At 36.2% G+C, this 20,109-nt stretch overlaps 1 protein-coding gene across 1 annotated transcript in view; it reads left to right on the forward strand.

Annotated features, from left to right (window-relative positions):
- Positions 1-18,236, forward strand: part of Rmdn2 (regulator of microtubule dynamics 2) — a 34,258-nt gene extending 16,022 nt beyond the window's left edge. Inside the window, exons 4-10 of the mRNA XM_013017892.1 lie at positions 3,309-3,455; positions 4,514-4,591; positions 8,587-8,685; positions 13,130-13,183; positions 13,275-13,355; positions 15,046-15,095; positions 17,921-18,236. Coding sequence (XP_012873346.1) covers positions 3,309-3,455; positions 4,514-4,591; positions 8,587-8,685; positions 13,130-13,183; positions 13,275-13,355; positions 15,046-15,095; positions 17,921-17,969 — 558 coding nt within the window. The 3' untranslated portion in view covers positions 17,970-18,236. The remainder of the gene's footprint in view (positions 1-3,308; positions 3,456-4,513; positions 4,592-8,586; positions 8,686-13,129; positions 13,184-13,274; positions 13,356-15,045; positions 15,096-17,920) is intronic.
- The last annotated feature ends 1,873 nt before the right edge of the window (positions 18,237-20,109 follow it).

The following is a 20,109-nucleotide window of genomic DNA, read 5'->3' on the forward strand; positions in this document are numbered from 1 at the left end:
GGCTCAAGTGGTAGAGTGCTAGCCTTGAGCTGAAGAGCTGAGGGACAGCGCCCAGGCCCAGAGTTCAGGCCCCACGACCAGACCCAAAAAAAGAAAAAGAAGGAAAGAAACTAGGTGTGAGTTATAGAAACTCTGTACTACATGCAGCTTTTAAAATATTTATTGTCAAAGTGATGTACAGAGGGGTTACAGTTACATAAATAAGATAGTGAGTACATTTCTTGTCATGAAATTTTTCTTAATTCTTATTTTTATTGCAAGGGTGATGTGCAGAGGGGTTGCAATTACATTAGTCAGTTAATGAGTACATTTCTTTTTGAATAGTATTACCTCTTCCCTGTTTTTTCCCAGTTTTTTTCCCATCCCAACTCCCCTCCCCCCAAGTTGTATATTTCATTTCCAACATTGAAAGTGGCCTAAGATTTTAGATCCAATTGAGTTTGAAAATTACAATGCTCAAAAAAAAAAATAGGGAGTTTTTGAAGGCAGTATTTTGGAAGTGTTGGCATTACAATGTAGAACTATTTGATAAGAATAGTACAACAGGGCTGGGAAGGTGGCTCAGTGGTAGAGCACTTGCCTTGCATGCCTGAGGCCCTGGGTTCGATTCCTCAGCACCACATAAGCAAAAAGAAACAACCGGAAGTGGCGCTGTAGCTCAAGTGGTAGAGTGCTAGCCTTGAGCTGAAGAGCTGAGGGACAGTGCCCAGGCCCAGAGTTCAGGCCCCACAACCGGACCCAAAAAAAAAAGAATAGTACAACAGACTTGTAGAGAGCATTCCAAAGACTACGATAAGTGGACAATCTGAGTAAGTCTTTATATACCAAAGAACAAAATAAATAATAGAAGTTACCAAGTCCAGATGGGTTATTTAAGAAAAACTTATGCTAATTGTAATAGACAATTAGTAATAATTAGTAAATAGTCTATACTAATAGTCTATCATCTCTTCCAGAAGAGAGAAGCAGAAGGCATGCTTTATAATTCATTCTGTAATACCTGTACCTTAATATTAAAACCAGACAAAAATAATATAATAACATAAAAATATAGGCTAGTATGTTTCATAAATATAGTTGCAAAACTCCTGAGTGAAGTAGCAAAGTGAATCTTAGCAAAGTATAAAAATAATTATATACCATGGCTCAACATTTGAAAATTTATTAATATATTACTTTAGCAGGCCAAGGAGAAAATTAATGATCATATTGATAAATACAGAAAATGACTTACAAAATCATACATGTGGGCATGCATATACAAACACACACAGACATACACCTACAACCTCTCAGCAAATTAGGAACAGAAAGGAAATTCCTCAACTTAATAAAAACATCTACTAAAAACCTGTGGGTAATACAAAAACAATATTAGTGGTAGAAACTTTCCTATTATTAAAATAAAACTAAGAGTAGTATCAGGTAAGACTTTCCCTTGTCATCACTGCTATTCCACATTCTAGTAGAAATTCTAGCTAATGCAATAAGACAAGAAAGTAAATAAGTGCAGACTGGGAGGAAATAAATAAAACTTTCCATTTGCTGATGACATGATTTTCTGAAAAATTCCAAAATAAATGGTGAAAAAGGAGAGATTAAGCAATTATAACAAGCTTACAGAATACAAGGTTAGTGTAGAAAAACAAATGGAATCTGTAACACAATAAACTGCATTGCATTGTCATCCCTAAATTGAAATTCTTAGGTTCTAGTAGAATATGAGATCTATATGAGAGCAACTACAAAACTCTGGTGAAATATATATAATGTTAATAGAGAAGTATTTCAGGGTCCCAAACAGAGGAATCCAACATTGTCAAGATTCCAATTTTTTCCAACTTGATCAGTAGACTCAAATACAATCCTAATCAAAATCTCAACTATTTACCTTGTTGTTGTTAATAAACACCATATATTTAAAAGGCAAAAAAAAAAAAACCCAACCCAATATTAAAGGTGAAAACAAAGCAAAGTACTTGACTTCAAGACTGACTATAAAGCTATAGTCATCAAAACAGAATGATATTGCCAAAAGAAGAGACCAATAAATCAATGGGACAAAATGAGTTCACATAAATATAGTCAATGATCTTTGAAAATGGAACAAAGACAAATACAAGGAATGAAGTCAGACTTTTCAACAAAAAGTACTAAAGCAACTGGATATCCACATGACAATAGATGTGGCCTTTATCTTTCACTATACTAGCTCAAAATGGATTATAGTCCTATAGAAAACCAAAATAATCTGGCACATAGCAATAACTTTATAGACACAACGAACACCAAAGATACAATCTATGAAAGAATTCACAAAATGAACTTCACTAAAATTTAAAAGTTCCATGAAAGACAGATGAGAAGACAAGCTAATGGGAAAAAATGTTTTCAAGAAATACATCTGACTAAAGCCTATTATACAAAATACATGAAAAAAATACTTTAAACTCCACAATAGGACTACCAAAAAAGTAATTAAAAATGTAACAAGACCTGGACAGAAATTTCACTAAGGCAAATATAGATGGCAAGTGAGCCTATGAAATAATGTTCGTTCAACATGATGTCACAGGGGATTTTAAATTAAAAATGAGATGCACACCTACCAGAATAACCAAAATCTGAAACACTAACACCACCAATTCCTGACAAGGATGTGAAGCAACAGAGATTTTATGTATACCTGGTGTGGGGATGTGTAATAGTAAAGTCAGTGGAAAGCAATTGGGACAAGTTTTTGTGTGTATTTGTTTGTTTATCAAGGTAAGCATACTCTTACCATATGATCAGCCTCCATGCTTCATGATATTTACCCAAAGGAATTGAGAATTTGTTTCCATGTTTTAAAAAAACTGCATATGAATGTTTATGGCAGCTTTATAACTGCCTAAACTTTGAAGCCACCAAGAAGGTGAATAGCTAAGTATAACTTAATGCATCCTGATAATAGATAATTCAACAATTAAAAGAGAAGAATGATCAATCATGAAAGCACATGGAGGTACCGTAAATGGATACTACCCTGTAAAAGAAGCCCATTAGAAAAAGCTAAACACCTTGTGATTCCATCCTGGGAAATACCAAAGTGTTAAGACAATAAAAGAATCAGTGTCAGGAGTTGGGGGAGGGGTTATCATACATGAATAGGCAGAGCATCAAGGACGTGTTTAGAACAGTGAAATAATTCTATAAGTTACTTCAGTGGTGGCTGAATGTCATTATACATTTGTCAAAATTCATAATGGCAGTTTTTAAATTAAGGAAGCGTTTCCTTCATTTTGTATATGAACATTATGCTTACATAGATGATTGAGAAAGCGTCCCAAATTGTATTTTTTAATCTCAGTTATTATTACATAATTTTAATCTTTTGCAGGTATGCAGTTTTGTGTGGATGTGTATCTGAGTTTGAAGGCTTACAAAACAAAATCAACTATGGACATCACTTCAAGGTATTTCTTGAAGGAAAAAACCTCTTGTTTCCATTTTCTGGAGTTCATTTTGATAAATATTACATTATATGATCAGAGGCACTAAGACATTGAGCCTTTGCATTCCTCCCCGAAGAGAATTCTTGTTCAGTCTCACTGTGTGGAATCTCTAGTGTTCTGGTATGTTTTAGATCTAGCTTCCACATATGAGAGAAAACATGCGCCATTTGTCTCTCTGAGCTTGGAAGTTAGTTAAAATACTTAAAAATGTTTAAATTATGGAAGGTAAACTCTCCTATTCTTTTGTCATTTAAACAGAAGGAAATAAAATGGTACTCTTTTAAATAGTACTATGACAAAAAGAATCAAACTATTTAGGTGGTTAAATATTATTATCCCAGATCCTGTTTTTTTAAAAAAGAATTTAAACAGTAGATAAGAATTATTTATTTTTAAAGATTAAGGATTGACCTGTTAGTCATGAGCTCACCATCATCATAAATATGGCAGCAACTAGTCTAGAGCATGAATTTACTACAATGCATGAGCAAAATAAGTAATCCACATACAAACCATTTGCTATTTGCCTTTAAGGATAGTTTAGTAAATAACCTCCTAGGATCAGTAATTGCAGGAAGGAGAAACAGTTCTTCCCTGTTTGCTGGCTTCCTGAGAACATTCTGGCAAAGCAAAAGGAATCTATTCCTTGCCCATATTGCTCTGTTATATTTTCTTTTGTTACATCCTACTCCATACTCCATGTCATTAGGAATCTGTATCCCTCTCTGGGCAAATCTAGTGAGCTCAGAGGCAAATATTCAGCCTGAATGTTTTCTCTTCTCATTGTAGCATTTGAGTTTTTGATTGCTTATTGCCTTTCTTGCAGCCATAGTTTGGTTTCTCTTTGCAAGTGTCTTTGATCATTGAATTGTCACAAGTATTTAACTGTATTAATGGTAAGGATGGAGGAGGTTTCTAGGACAGTGAAAAACCACCTTAGAGTTCACTGGATTTTAGAATGGAGTCATTCGGAAATATCTGAAACTTGAGAGTTGACATTTCCTTTTGCTGTTTTTTAGGAGCATCTAGATATGGCAATCGAACTTTTACCTGCAGAACCCTTTTTGTATTATCTCAAGGGAAGATACTGTTACACTGTAAGTTGAGTGTCTATGCTCATAAATCTTACTTGAATGCACTATGAGGATATGATACATTTTCAGTCATCTACTCATTCTTTGATTTTTTTTTTACCTTGGTGCTTATTGGAGGGAGCATCACAAAATCAGTATAAATTTTAATGCAACATACATGTTTTATCTTTCACTGTGAATTTATAATTTACATGTTATAATATGTAATGTCTATTTTATAATACATAAGCTAGCACTTTATATATTGCACACAACTAAGAGGTTGCAGAATACTTTGTGCTCTCTCTGGTTGAGGTCAGGCATTCACACACTTGTACGTGTGGGTACATTCATAGTTCGGTGGGAAGGCTACTTTTCATCCCACAGGGATTACAGAACAAAAATATGTACTAATTTAGTGTCAGAAGATGATTCAGTGTCATACACACAAAATATGTTCAAGTGTATATGTGTGTGTGTGTGTGTGTGTTGTTCCTTCTTTCAGGACTCTAATTTAGAAGAGATATGAGACATATTGAAGTAGTTTGATGTGAGTACCAGTCATGCTAAGACCCAGTGTCTTAAGAATTTTATTAGTTTACAGAGGAGTAATAGAAAGCAAAAATATTCTGAATGTAACAAAGTTTGAAAATGTCAAAAAAAGTTGCCACAACAGGAAAATGCTATTTTAAATATGGAAAGTAGGCTGAGAAAAAGCAGTAACCTTTTCATTAAGGTCAATCATCTCTATGTCTATCTCTGTATCTCTATCTTCCATGCTAAGGATCACATCCAGGGCTTCTTGTCTGCTAGACGAGTCCTCTATCACTGACCCCTGAAAGAGAATTATGGGGGAAGGTTGCTTTTATTGAACAGCTTTAGTATGCTACATATGCATTTTATGCTTTATATTCATTGTTGCATTGAATCCTTCAAGCAGTTCCAGTTTTAAAAGATTAAGAAACTAAACCAGGCGCTGGTAGCTTACGCCTATAATTCTAGCTACTTGGGAGGCTGAGATCTGAGGATCATGGTTCAAAACCAGCCCGGGTAGGAAAGTCCATGAGACTCTTATCTGCAACTAACCACCAAAAAACCAGAAGTGGTGCTGTAGCTCAAGAGCACTTGCCTTGAGCTGAAGAGGTCAGGGACATAGCTAGGCCCAGAGTTCAAGCCCCATGTCCAACCAAAATAAATAAATAGATAAATAAAATTAAGAAACTAACTCCTGGGGCTGGAAATGTGGCTTAGTGGTAGAGTGCTTGCCTAGTATTCATGAAGCCCTGAGTTCAATTCCTCAGTACCACATACACAGAAAAAGCCAGAAGTAACACTGTGGCTCAAGTGGTAGAGTGCTAGCCTTGAGCAAAAGAAGCTCAGCGACAGTGCCCAGGCCCTGAGTTCAAGCCCCAGGAGTGGCAGAAAACAAACAAACAAACAACAACAAGAAACTAACTCTTCATGTTCATAAATGAAGTAGTTTATGAAAGAGCCAGTGGTGGAATTCAAGTTTAATTCAAAATTCATGCTTTTCATATACTGCCACATAGGAAAGAAGCTTACATTTTGATAAGGAAAAGAAGAAAGGTAAATAATTTTTCCCCATTTTTTGTCCTAGATAGGAGATTGCAAAGTCAAATAATGGAATGATTATAGCACTCACATTTTAGTTATCTATTGAATGTTATAAAATATACATTGATCTCTCTCTCTCTCTCTCTGAAATAGTGAACTGTTAACTATACCATTTGTTGTTTAAAAAAAATTGTAATACCTCCCAACAACTCCTACTTTTTCATGCTATTTACTTTCTTTTGAAGCTGAGTTATCTGGAAGAGGTTACATGGAGAGGTCCATGTTTTACACCTCTTGGTGTGCTCAGCAGCAAGCCCAGATCTTCCCACTTAAGATAAGCATCTCTTCATTATACTCATAAATTGATATGTTGAATTGAAACCCCTTTGTACAACTATTTAAGGATAATAAAAGAATTAATAATTTTTCGACTTTATTTTTATTTGTTATTGTGAGGATGATATGTAGAGGATTTACAATTATGTAAGTCAGGTAATAACTAATTTGTTTTTGGGCAGTGTCATCTCCTCCCTCATTTTCTCCCAGTCTTTTTTCCTCCCAACCCCCCAGGTCCCTAAGTTGTGTAGTTCATTTCCAACCTAGTGTCTAGTGAGTATCACTGCTGAATTAGTTCACCCTTTGTGTTCACCATTTCTGTGCTTCCCCTTAATAAATTTTTAAATAGGTATCTTTATAGCAAGTTGTTGCTTGAATGGCTGAGTAACTGAAAAAGAAAACTTTTAGAAAATGAAGGATATACAAGCAGTATAATAATACTTAACTCAGTCAAGAATAGTCAGTTATGCAAGAAATAAGCCAACAGGAACAAATGGACAAATAGAACAGAAATAAACCTAAAAGACTTTCAAGCAGAATCTTGAACAGCTTTGTATAATGTATTTTATTAAATAAAAGATATTAAGGTGAAATGGGTGATAACCATGAACAAAATTTACAGCTGTTCTCTGAAAATAACCTATTAGTTTATAGTTTTGAAACAAGTGAAGCTGTAACTCACTACTGGACTTGATAGAGCTTTTATCTTTTATTCCAGGATATCAGTTTTTATAACATTTACAGTAGTTTGTCTCTTACTGACTATAGCCACAAAATTTAATCAAAAGGGAATAAACTGGAACTTGTCTCTACTGCATGTTTGAAGTTTTAGTTAAATCATTTCACAAAAAAAGTCTGTGAGTGTGTAAGGTAAGCATATGAAAAGCCATTCAACGTATTTAGTACAACTAAACACATAAAACCACAGGGAAGGAATCACTTTATACACACTAAAATGGCTCAAATTAAAAAGACAATACCAAGGATATTTGGGCTCTCAAATTGAGTGATGATAATATAAGAAATGAAAATATAGCTGTATACATAGACTAACACCTAAGGGGTCACAGAAGCTTAAGCAGCTTAACAACACAGATGAAACATCAAAGCATTATGCCAAGAAGACACAAAGCTTAAGTGTATAATGGTCTTTTTTTTGGGGGGGGGGTCCGGTCGTGGGGCCTGAACTCTGGGCCTGGGCGCTGTCCCTCAGCTCTTCAGCTCAAGGCTAGCGCTCTACCACTTGAGCCACAGTGCCACTTCCGGCTTTTTTCTTTTTGCTTATGTGGTGCTGAGGAATCGAACCCAGGGCCTTGAGCATGCAAGGCAAGTGCTCTACCACTGAGCCACCTTCCCGGCCCCTTAAGTGTATAATGGCACTGATGTGAAACTCTAGAGAAGGTAGGCTATGGTAACACATCAGTAATTGCCTGGCAGTAATAACAGGATGAGCACACTTAACTGCAAGGGAGAAGGTATGAACTTTGGGGATGACACCAACGCACTCTATTGGTTGTGGTAGTGTGAAATTGTGTACATTTATAAAAACTCATAACAAATAGTATAAAATTGTAAATAATATATAAAAACTCTATGAGGCTTATCCTTCAATAAGCACTGATTTAATATATTCATAGCCATCAAAAACTGCGGAAAAAATAAGTAAAAATTATATCAGTCAAATTGTAAACAAAATACATATGTGCATAGGTACACACACATACATAAATTTAAAGGCAAAATTATCTCTAGAGATAAAGAGAATAACAGTAAAATAGTAAATCAGTTCACCAAGAAAGTGTTTTAAAGCCAGTATGCTCCTAGTAACAGCCTCAAAACTGTAAAATACCACTGGAGACGTGGCTGATAAGTACCTGCCTAACAAGTGTGAGGATCCTAAGTTCTAACTTCAGTAAACACCCAAAAAAAAATCTATAAAATAAACATACTCGATTACCCAAAGGAAGAGATCACTCAAGTATTTGTACTTATATTTGTCTTATCTAAATGCATACATATAAATATGTTATATACATTTATATTGAATTGAAGAGATTAGATTCAAAAGGTGAATAACTTCTAAGAGTGGTATTACTCTGCCTTTGCAGATCTCAAAACTGAGTTGGATCGAGAAAAAAATGGCTGCTACTCTGTTTGGAAAAATACCATCCTCAACTATACAAGAATCTTTTCACAACTTCCTAAAGGTATACTTTCTCTCTGTTATTCTAGTGTCAGACTGCCTGCTATTTTCACCAGTCCCTGCTACCCCTGATGTCAAGGAAATGTTTCTCTTCTTTGTTGTATAGTTCTCTGCTTGAAACCCCAGAATGAATCCTGGCTTTTACGATGCTCTATTTTGAGCATCATATGATCCAAACTATGCTTCATACATAAACATTTTTGATCCTCTAGCTATGCTAGTCCTAAGAATAACAAGATCCTTTTTAAAAATCATCCAGCTATGTACATGAGACTTTAGATACAGCAGCCCCATCTTATTATCCTACCAAATCTGGAAGCAGCTCCTCCTCATGTAGCATGTGTAGGAACAATCAGGCTCTAATTCAAACTTGCTTCCCACACTACTCATGATCTTAAGAGGTAATTGGTTTAATCTTAATTAAAATATCCCCAAGGGAGAGTTATTTTAAAAACTACCTCCTAAAAGCCTTATAGACATTTCTGTAGAAGACTCTTAGGACATCAGATCCAGTATTTTTATTCTTACATTAAAATGCAAAGCTATTATATTAATATAACTTTGAAGAGTTATATGAAGGTAGGCACTCATGGAAATGTATTATGTATCTAGTCATATAATTAACATCTGATTGGTCTCATTCCTTTCTCTGGAACTGATTATAAAATCTTAGTTACAGGTTAAGGATCTGAAATTATGAATGTCTCAAAATCTGAAACTTGAGTACCATCAAGTCAGCTCTCAAAAAGTTTCAGATTTTGGAGTTCTTGCTCCTAGCCATCTCTTTATAAAGAGTTCAAGGGACCAGGACTTTGTTTCTAGGCAGAGCATCATTCAGTTGGGTCCTGTACAGGCTTTAGAATAGGAAAAATGAAACTGGGAGTGAGCCTTTTCTGTCTGCATGACCTGGATGTCTTCTTTTATTTTTCTTACATCATAAATCGTTCATCTATGAAGTAGGCATAGTAATACCTACTTTGTACAGCTTTTGTAAAAATTATACACAGCAGTGCCTGCCATCGTCTTGTCCCAGAGGTCTAGCACATTAAGGATTGCAAGTAAATATTTACCTGTACCTATATAAATATAGATATACATAGATATAGATATTTTGTTCTTTATTAATGGAAAATCTGGTCTTCCATGGCCTCAAAGTTGACTAATCATCATCCATGACTTCCCTATAGAAATGCTTTCAAGCTCCCTATAGAAATGCTTTCAAGCTGGATTAAGATTCCCATCTCATCCAAAATTCTGCCACTCTTCTCTAGGGCAGTGACAGTCAAAACTGCTACCTGTTAACATCATTGGAGCTTTAAAATATGTCACCCAAGGCCATGACTCGCAGTAATTGTTTGAGAGTCTCTGTGTACATTGAAGTATAGTTTATATATAATAAATTACGCCCATTTCAACATACTTCAATGAAATCTGACAAATTTATATCCCTGTGTAATCATCACCATTTCAAAACATAGTGTATTTCCATCACCATGAAGTTACCTTTGGCCCTTTACAGGCAGTTTTCCACTCCAGGTAACCACTAATCTGCTGTCACCATAGATTAATTTTGCCTGGTCTAAAATTTTATATAAATGGAATCATACAACTTTTGCTTGTATGCATACGTGACTTCTTTCACTTAGAATGATTTTAGATTCATTGTATTTAGTACATTGTTATTACTTGTTTTTTTATTGCAGAGTAATATTTTCTTATCGGTATTATACTACAAGATTTATATCTTATACAATCTGTGAACATTTGAGTTATTTCCAATATGTGACTGTTTTGGATAAAGCTTCCATAAATATTTATATGCAAACATTTGTGTGGACATGTTTTTATTTTTCTTAGGTTTATATCTAGGGACTGAATGGTTGAATATATAGCACATGTTTCTGAAGTTTGATCAGTAGTTTTGAAGCTTTCAGAGTGATTTCTGGAAACCTATGGCAGAGTTGGGAACTACGGGACCCAGGAATGAGTGAATGTAGTAGAGGACAGGATGACAAAATTGATAGATCAGCAGCCATGATTTTACATACTGTTTCCAATTGTAGGATCTCTAGTCTTTATCAGTTGTTTCCCCAGCTACTAAGCTTTCTTTTTTCTTTTCTTTTCTTTTTTTTTTTTTTTTGTCGGTCGTGGGGCCTGAACTCGGCTGGGCGCTGTCCCTCAACTCTTCAGCTCAAGGCTAGCGCCCTACCACTTAAGCCACAGCACCACTTCCAGCTTTTTTCTGCTTATGTGGTGCTGAGGAATTGAACCCAGGGCCTCATGCATGTGAGGCAAGCACTTTTCCACTGAGTCAACTTCCTAGCCTCTAAGCTTTCTTTTATGTGCTGTTATAGTTAAAAAAAGAAGCAAGCAATTCCTTGAGTTTCTATTTTAAAGCATAGCTCATTATTCAACAATGTTGATTAAGCAGATACCTAATATCAAACATACTATAAATGTAGGTAACGCAGAAGTGACCAGCACAGCTCCTGCCTTTAAGGAGCTTGGATAGCCAAGAGCAAGTAAGCACATGTAGTATTCTTTGCCACATATTATGACAAAGACTGTTCTAAGAGTCTCTCTAGAGAGAGAGACTAATTCAAGCATTATATTAAATACTACTCTCCTTTTAATTCATTAAGGAATTTGGTAAAAAGTCAAAATTGGCCTCACTTTGGAAATTCAGTTTTTTCCATAGCCTGGCTGTTCCTTGGGGATTTTTTATGTTTGTGTGCTGTTCCTGGGCTTGTGCTCAGGACCTGATGCTGTCCCTGAGCTCTTGTGCTCAAGGCTACTACTCTGCCGCTTGAGCTGCAGTTTTACTTCTGACTTTTTTGGTGGTTAACTGGAGATGAATCTCACAGATTTTTCTTCCTGGGATGGCTGCAAACCACGATCCTTAGATCTCAGCCTTCTGAGTAACTGTGACTTCAGGCATGAGCCACCAGTGCTCAGCTTTTGGTTTGTTTTTTAGCCATAAGAACAAAATAAAAATTAAAATATTCTGATTTATAATAACTTTTATTAATTAAATCTGGGCACTAAAATATGTATAAAGGATTCAAAAGTATACATTAAAGAAATAAGCTACTTAGAGATGCATGGATTGAGGCAAATTATCCAGATAGGATTTGCACAAAGCTGAGGCAGCTAGTGGACCTAGAAGGAGGAAAAGTTGACCAAATTTCAGTCCACGCCTTTTTATTAGACTAGCTTAAAAATAATACTGAACTACAAATGTTGAAGTGGAAATGGTTAGACAAGAGAAGACGTGGACGAGCCAGGCTCCACCTACTCCATGGGAGGCTCCACAGGACATTCAAAGCCAGGCCTGGCTGGGTCTGAGCTACAGCTTCCTTTGGCCTTGCTAGTTCTCTTCCACTTCACAGTTAGACATGTGTTTTAGTCTCTTTCCAACAAGCATGTAGGATCGAGCATGTTTTTGGTCAATATTGATAATAGTAGAAATAGAGAATATCATTAGGGAATGCTTAATTTAATCATGGAATACCTATAGTATGAAATATGTCTCCTAGGAATAAAGAAGTAGAACTTTGAATGCTAACATGAAAATGAGTTTGTAATACCTGAAGGGAGGGAGTAGCTTAAGGCTCACATTTTAAAAAATGGTCTCATTTTTTTTTCCCTTTGCCCTGGACTTTTACGAAGAATCTGATAGGGTATGTGTCAAACTGTTGATAGTGCTTACTCCTGGGAAATGGGATTGAACTGAGAAGAAAATTTGAAAGGAGAAGCTTTCACCTTTTAAATTTTGGAAATGTCAAGATAGTTTGTATCTTGTAAAACAAGCATATTTTTGGAAGGTTTTAGAATTGTCCCTCTCTTAGATTCAGCTTCCTTCTAGGCTTGGGGTTATCACTTCGGGGATTGAGGTTAATACTTTGCTCTAGCATTACCATATCCAGGAAAGACGTCTTCTCTCCCAAAGATAAAGATACATAATTGGTCCATAAAGGAGAAATAGTGAAAGATAAAATCCCTTTTAAATAAAAGCACCTCCTTAAGTTCCTTCTCTGCTGTTGTGTACTACTTGAAATAGGTGTTTCAAAGATCTGTCTTTCCTTTTAAAACATTTGAAGTAATTCTGATGTTATTCAGTCATGTTTGAATTAATCCGAAATCAATTATTGGTCTAGGGAAAGACATATGCTTATATATGCATGTGTATGTACATGTATGTATATGTATACACACATATTTGTGAGTTTCCTTTTTTTGACATTACTTTATGAGATTATTTATACTTTAATGGCTAGGTGCAAAGACTATGTTTTTCCCCAAAGATATTGATAAATGGTACTGGCTAAGGAGTCAACTGTGAAATAACCACATTAAGTCCTCAGCACAGTTTGGTTCATAATATCTCTTGAGCTAATGTTATTATTGTGATATTTGACTGTTTTTCTGTCTGCTTTCTCTTAAATCAGGCTGAAGAACTCCAATCTGGCTATTCTATGTCCAATTACATGTATTTGGCCAAGGTAATGAAGACTACTTGTTTAAAGATCACTTTGAATCTATTTACATAAAAATGAGATTGCTACCTTTAATATAATTATTTTTCACTTCTAGTGTTGTTTTGATCTTGAGAAAAATCAGGATGCTTGGAAGTTCTGTAACATGGCATTATTACTCCCTATTGTTTCCAAAGAGGTAAGTCTACCCAGTGACAAGAGTACTATGCAAGATAAAACATAAACAGCTAGCTTAGTATATATGGATTTTTCTTTACTTTCTAAATATTTATTTTTATTTTCCAGGTTTGCTAAAATATACTAGAACTGTATATGTAAGGTGTATAACTTGATGTTTTAATATATGTGTATACTATGAAATGATAATCACCATCAAACTAAATGACATATCCATTACCACAGTTATCTTTGTTACTGCTGTTGACACCAAAAATTTCATCTTTTAGCAAACGCCAAGTGTACAATACAGTGTTATTAATTACAGTCACAAGATGGATATTTTTACAGCTTACTTATACTACAATTGAAAGTTTGTACCCTTCAGCCATTTGGTGTGGGGGGAAAGGGGAGTTGTAAATCACTCTCTTATTTTCTGCTTCTGTCATAGCATTTGTTGTTGTTGTTGTTGTTGATCAAGGGGCTTGAACAGTTGGCCTAGGCGCTGTCCCTCAGCTCTTCAGCTCAAGGCGAGCGCTCTACCACTTGAGCTTCAGCGCCACTTCCAGCATTTTCTTTTATACAAAAACATTTGGGCTTGTTGGCCTTAAATATCTATAAACCTGACAGGGATTTATTGAACAGGAACTGAGACCATGTTATAGTTTGTCACTACAAATGTTATATAAAGATAGCCTAGTAGCAAACTCTCAGACAGACCTAGTTTCTTTGCCCACACCCCACTATTTTCTTTTCTCTAACCAAAGTAACATGCAAACTCTTTATTGTCTTGGTCTATGGATTAAGTAACTCTTCCTTGTAAGAACTCATTTGTTACAATGTCAGTACTAGTGTGATTGGTATTCTATAACTACATGTGAGAATGGAACATTTGTTCTCATACTACAAAGAAGCTATTCCATCCTTCTCCTATCAACTGTTGAAAAAGATTGATGAACTCCTGAGTATATTAGCACTAAATGATCCTCCTTGCTCTAAAAAAAAATTTCTTTCTTAGATTTTTACATGTACTATAAAGTTTCAAATTTTTCTCCCTTTCTGTGAGATAACCTTTCCCTGAGAGGTCAGTTGAATCGTTAATGGACTTTCACATGGCAGCTAGCGTACAAAGCATCCTAATGCTAGTTAGGTGTAAGACTAGAGAGAACAAGACAAGCCCCACAGGAAGGAGCTGATCATTAAACTCTGTGCAGCAGACAAATCGTCACCCTTAGGGCACAGTGAATATGTTCATGTGGTTGGGTCCTCAATTCACAGCAGGAGGTGGCTATAAAAAATATATAAAGGCCATCTCCCACACACAGATTATACACACACACACACACAGAGTGAGAGAGAGAGGGAGAGAGAGAGTAAGAGAGAGAGAACGAGCGCACACTAGGGCTTCCTCACATCTCACAGTTGAAGAGAAAAAACAGCAATCCTGTTGACATGCTGGTGGATCCATTGTGTGAACTTACATGGAAGGCTTTCCTCTTCCTGAGTCCTTACCACTCCAGTTCTGATGGAGGAAGAGCCTGAAGATAACTCTTCACATTAACTCACATTTTCATAGATCTCCATCCTGCTCAGTACTAAGACATCCAGTTTCTCAGTAAAGGCCATTCAAAAAATAAGCCTGTACTCCACTGTAGTCTGTTTCAAAGTACCAGAGTAATTGTGTGAAATTTCATTATATTTGTCTTTTATAGGACAAAGAAGCACATAAAGAAGTGAAAAAAATAATTGCTGCCTTGAAGAGGTAAATAAAAGAACTTACTCTTCAAAAATCCGATGGGTCTACTAAAGTTTAAGTTTCTCATTTTTTTTCTTTACTATGTAAGGGTAATGTGCTCTGATTTGAAGGTAAAAATGTGTTTCTTCATAATGACTCTTATTAGCAGCATTATAAACAAATCATGTTATTTGGAGAATCCTACTTACTATAATGTCAGTATATAATGATCTATAAACATGTATGCTTTGTATTTTTCCTATCAATAAACTGTAGCCTTAAGAATATTTCTTTAAATAAAATATTTAAATCAATCAAATAAATAAATTCTAATATTGAATCCTTGTTTCAATAGAGATTTTGTAAAGCAAAATAATTTTATTAATGTTGAAAACTGAAAATAATAAGCACAGTTGTTGGTAGCAAAACCCAAAGAAGAAATACAACTACTAAGTGGAGATACATGGTATATTATAATAAAATATTGCTTTACTATCAAATTTGCAAGGATTTCTCTTCTTTCAGAAAATACTAATGCCAATGCCACAAGAGGAAATAGGCTCATATACTATTAGCAGGAGGGCATTTTTGGGAACAAACTATTGGCAAAATGTATCTAGAGCCTTTAAGCTACATAAACTCCAACTTTACCCTTCCATTTTATGGAGATATTGCTAAAGAAAAAAGTCCAAATGCTTTATATACAAATGTTCATACCAGTATAACCATATCCAATTTTTTTTTTTGGGTCCGGTCATGGGGCCTGAACTCTGGGCCTGGGCACTGTCCCTCAGCTCTTCAGCTCAAGGCTAGCACTCTACCACTTGAGCCACAGCGCCACCTCTGGCTTTTTTCTTTTTGCTTATGTGGTGCTGAGGACTCGAACCCAGGGCCTCAGGCATGCAAGGCAAGCACTCTACCACTGAGCCATCTTCCCAGCCCAACCATATCCAATTTTAAGAGAACAGTTACATCAGAATTAAAATGCACTACAGTACTATTTCTGACATAAGAAATTAGTATTTGTTTGGTGTGGTGGTGCGGAAATCCATGCACTTTGGATTGAATTCAAAGTCATTCTGGACTCCAAAGTTAGAAATACACTAAAATGGTTGTAGTTTATATATTTCTGTAAAATTGTTTTTTGTTTGCTGCATTTCCCAATTTTAATAATAAAAAATGTATATAATGTTTAAAAAATGAATATAAGAGCAGCATAGTGGCTGAAGTATGTAATCACACTACTTAAAAGGTAGAGATAGAAGAACCATAATGTAAAATTGGCCCAAACAAAAAGAGACTCTATCTGAAAAAAATTAACTAAAACCTAAAAGGATGGAGGTATGGGTCAAGTGATAGAGAGCCTGCCTAGCAAATTCACAGCTGAGTTTAGTTCCTAGTAACACACACACACAGAATTTAGCTTGCAACAATCTATAAAGGATTCCCTGGTATCCTTTAACTAAACTCGGTCTATAAATCAGAATAAACTTGAATTTTTTAATACATATGTGCTCGTGCACACACATGCACACATATATACACTGACTTACAAACTCAAAAGTTTCAAGCCTTACCTTAGAGGTGTCAGTTAATAAAATAGAACTATTTTTTCTCTTTCATCTTTTATACTAATTCTCACCCACTCTCTTCTGCAACTGGTCTCATATTGGAAGTGCAGGTTAGATGGAGGCCAGGGACTCACAGATGCCCTCATGGATTTAGAGCCCACAGTACTATGGATACTCTGGCTAGCTCTACATGATGAAAAGGACTGGAAAATTGTGAGAGCAGCAAGTAATAGAAAATTACATCATAGGCCTTGTGAAACAGCTCTTTCCAGTAGAAAATAGTACAAAGACTTCCTCTAAAAATTATGAAGACTATAGAGGCTCATTCCTGTAGATAAAGAAGTAAGACTTGGGGGATGGGAAGGTGGCTCAGTGGTAGAGTGCTTGCCTTGTGTGCATGAGGCCCTGGGTTCGATTCCTCAGCACCACATAAGCAAAAAGAAAAAAAAGACGGAAGTGGCGCAGTGGCTCAAGTGGTAGAGTGCTAGCCGTGAGCTAAAGAGCTCAGGGACAGCGCCTATGCCCAGAGTTCAGGTTCCACAACCGGATCAAAAAAACAAAAAAAGAAGTAAGACTTGGAAGTCATAATTGAAACATGACATAATGTCTGATCAACATTCATTTATTTTAATAATGTTCCTATTTTGTCCTTTTCATAAATGTCTTCACTAGGCAAGTTGGAATCCACCGATTGGATAAGTGGTATAGTAGTTTATGGATAAAGGCTTGACTCAATAATATTGAGCTTCAGAGTAATAGGAATTTCTAGAACATTTGGTAGTTTCTCCAATAGGGTATTTAAAAAAATTCCCCTTTGGGACATGGTCATACCCGTTTCAAGTTACCAATAAGCACTGCCATTTGCTTAGTTCCAAATTTACACTTAGACATATTTGTAGTCCTTACCAGATTACATGATCAAAAAAAAAAAACCACACAAAATAAAAGTGTGATGAAGTCAACTAACAATTTTCTAACCTGGTCACCAGTGGCTCACGCCTGTAATCCTAGCTATTCAGGAGATTGAGATCTGAGGATGTCAGTTCAAAGCCAGCCAGGACAGGAAAGTCCCCATGAAAGTCTTATCTCCAATTAACCACCAGAATACCAGAGGTGGTGCTGTGGCTCCAAGTGGTAGAGCACTAGCTTTCAGCAAAGGAGCTGAGTATTTTATTTTTGTATGACAGCATTACATATAGAATATTATACTTGCTCCAGAGAATGTCATACAAAGTGAACCACATAGACTAATTTTCTGTGGTTACTTCATTCATCACTCAGGACGCATGACTTTGGAAAGCCCAGATTATCTCTGCAGCAGTACTCTTGAAATGAGGATTTCTCCTGGTGGACAGCTAAGGTCAAGTTCCTGGTACATTCTGCACTCACAGATGAAGTACACAAACTGCTGACCTCTCAAAAGACTTTGTGTACAACTTTGGAAAAGTGAAGTTCAGATCCAGAAATGTGAATAGGTTCAACTTCAGAAGACACTCGTCCAACTGTCTTGTGATATTTCTCATAAAACATTCACGAAGTAACTGCGTGTTCCACTAAAATTTTAACAGTTGTGGTGTCCCTGTAATTTCATATAATAAAACAGATGGCCTTCATTGTAACAAGAAAGTTAGTCTGATTTCTTAGTTGTATCTAAAAGTTGTGAAGAGGCTTTTGTTTTATAATACTTTTATACTTTTGAAATTTAAAAAAAGGCAGTGGTAAAATACAATCATTGAAACCAAACTTCACATTATACCAAGGAACAGTTTAAGCTCTGGTGTATAAAGGGAGAGAGAACTGTTAGTAGACAAGACAGGATTGGGCTTCAGGCCTTGGACTCTCATTGTCTTCTACATCAAGCCAAGGGCTATTTGCATCGAACGGAGTCTGGCAGAGAATCGTGGGTGAGAGGATTGTAACTTACATGGCCATTACTGATTCTAAGTGTTTGTTTGTAAGTTTGTTCTGGATCAACTCATTTCATCATTAGAGCAACCCTATGAGGAAGGAGCATTCATTTTTGCTGCATCTGTAGGTAGAGAAGGAAATGCACAATATACTAAAAACCCATGCCTAACACAATGAGCAAGGGATTTGACATTGGACAACTGCTTCTGACTACTGTGCAATCCTGCCAGCAAATGGGGGAAGATAGAATGTGGAGATGAAAGACAGGAGCTGGCAGCAGCACTAAAAATGAAAGGAAGGAAGCAGGTTCTGATGGCTCATGCCTATAATCCTAGCTGAGATCTGAGGATCACAGTTCAAAGCCACTCAGGGCAGGAATCTCTGTGAGACTCGTACCTCCACTAAAAGTTACCCCCAAAATTCTGAACGTGGAGATTTGTGGCTCAAGTGGTAGAGCACTGGCCTTAAGCAAAAGAAACTTAGAGACAATGCCCAGGTTCAAGCTCAGGTCCCTCACAAAAAAAAAAAAAAAGGAAGAAAGAAAAGAAAGAAACGAAGGAAGGATGAAGGGGGGGAAAGGTTGATTTAAAAATAGTAACATGGGGCTGGGAAGGTGGCTCAGTGGCAGAGTGCTTGCCTTGCATGCATGAGACCCTGGGTTCGATTCCTCAGCACTACGTAAGAAAAAGCTGGAAGAAGTGCTGTGGCTCACGGGGTAGAGCTCTAGCTTTGAGCTGAAGAGCTGAGGGACAGTGCCCAGGCCCAGAATTCAGGCCCCACGACCTGAAAAAAAAAAAAAAAGTAACATGGAGGGATTATGAAGAGAAAGAAAATAGTAAGAAGTAATGAAAACTCTTAGACTTAGTTTTTTAATATTAGCCTGTATTTTCTAGTTTCACATCTTTAATTCACAATAAATGTGTTATCTTCCCTTACATTATTAAGTCTCAAATTCCCACCTTCTCCCTACTACCTCCACCAAGAAAAGGAAAGTTCTTGAATACTTGGTTGGGATATGACATCCCAACTAATTTAAAATTTGGAAATCTAATTTGTGCCTGGGAAAATTATGAACTGGAAGTTACATGTGGAAAGTGAGTTGGAAGTTACTGGTGTCATGCAACTGTACCTCCAGCCCTAATTGCACAGTCCTAGCCAGGCGGCTGGACCCACCATGTTGGGAATAGAATTCATCTGGTGCCCAGCACTGAGGATCATAATTTTTTAAAGGTCTCAACCATAATGGTAGTGATTTTCCCAGCCAAACCATTAATTCAATAGTTTATTTTGTCTCTGTTTGAGACACATTTAATTTCCCTGCATTCTTTTGTTCTAAGGAGCTCAGTGTACTTTGCAATTGTAATTAATTTGAGATTTATTGAGAATATTGTGGGGCCATCTGGAAGCTGTGCCAAATTTTGTGAGGGTCTGAAGAATATACAAGTTGGGGATCTTTAGGAAAAAAGGGTATAATGCTACAAATATAAAATTGAGCTTGTAATAAAAAAGACATCGTGACAAATTATATGATATAAAGAGCTGATGAATAGCCCAGACAACAC

This window comes from Dipodomys ordii, unplaced genomic scaffold (genome assembly GCF_000151885.1).
Source record: "Dipodomys ordii isolate 6190 unplaced genomic scaffold, Dord_2.0 Scaffold37, whole genome shotgun sequence".
In the NCBI taxonomy this organism is placed as follows: domain Eukaryota; kingdom Metazoa; phylum Chordata; class Mammalia; order Rodentia; family Heteromyidae; genus Dipodomys; species Dipodomys ordii.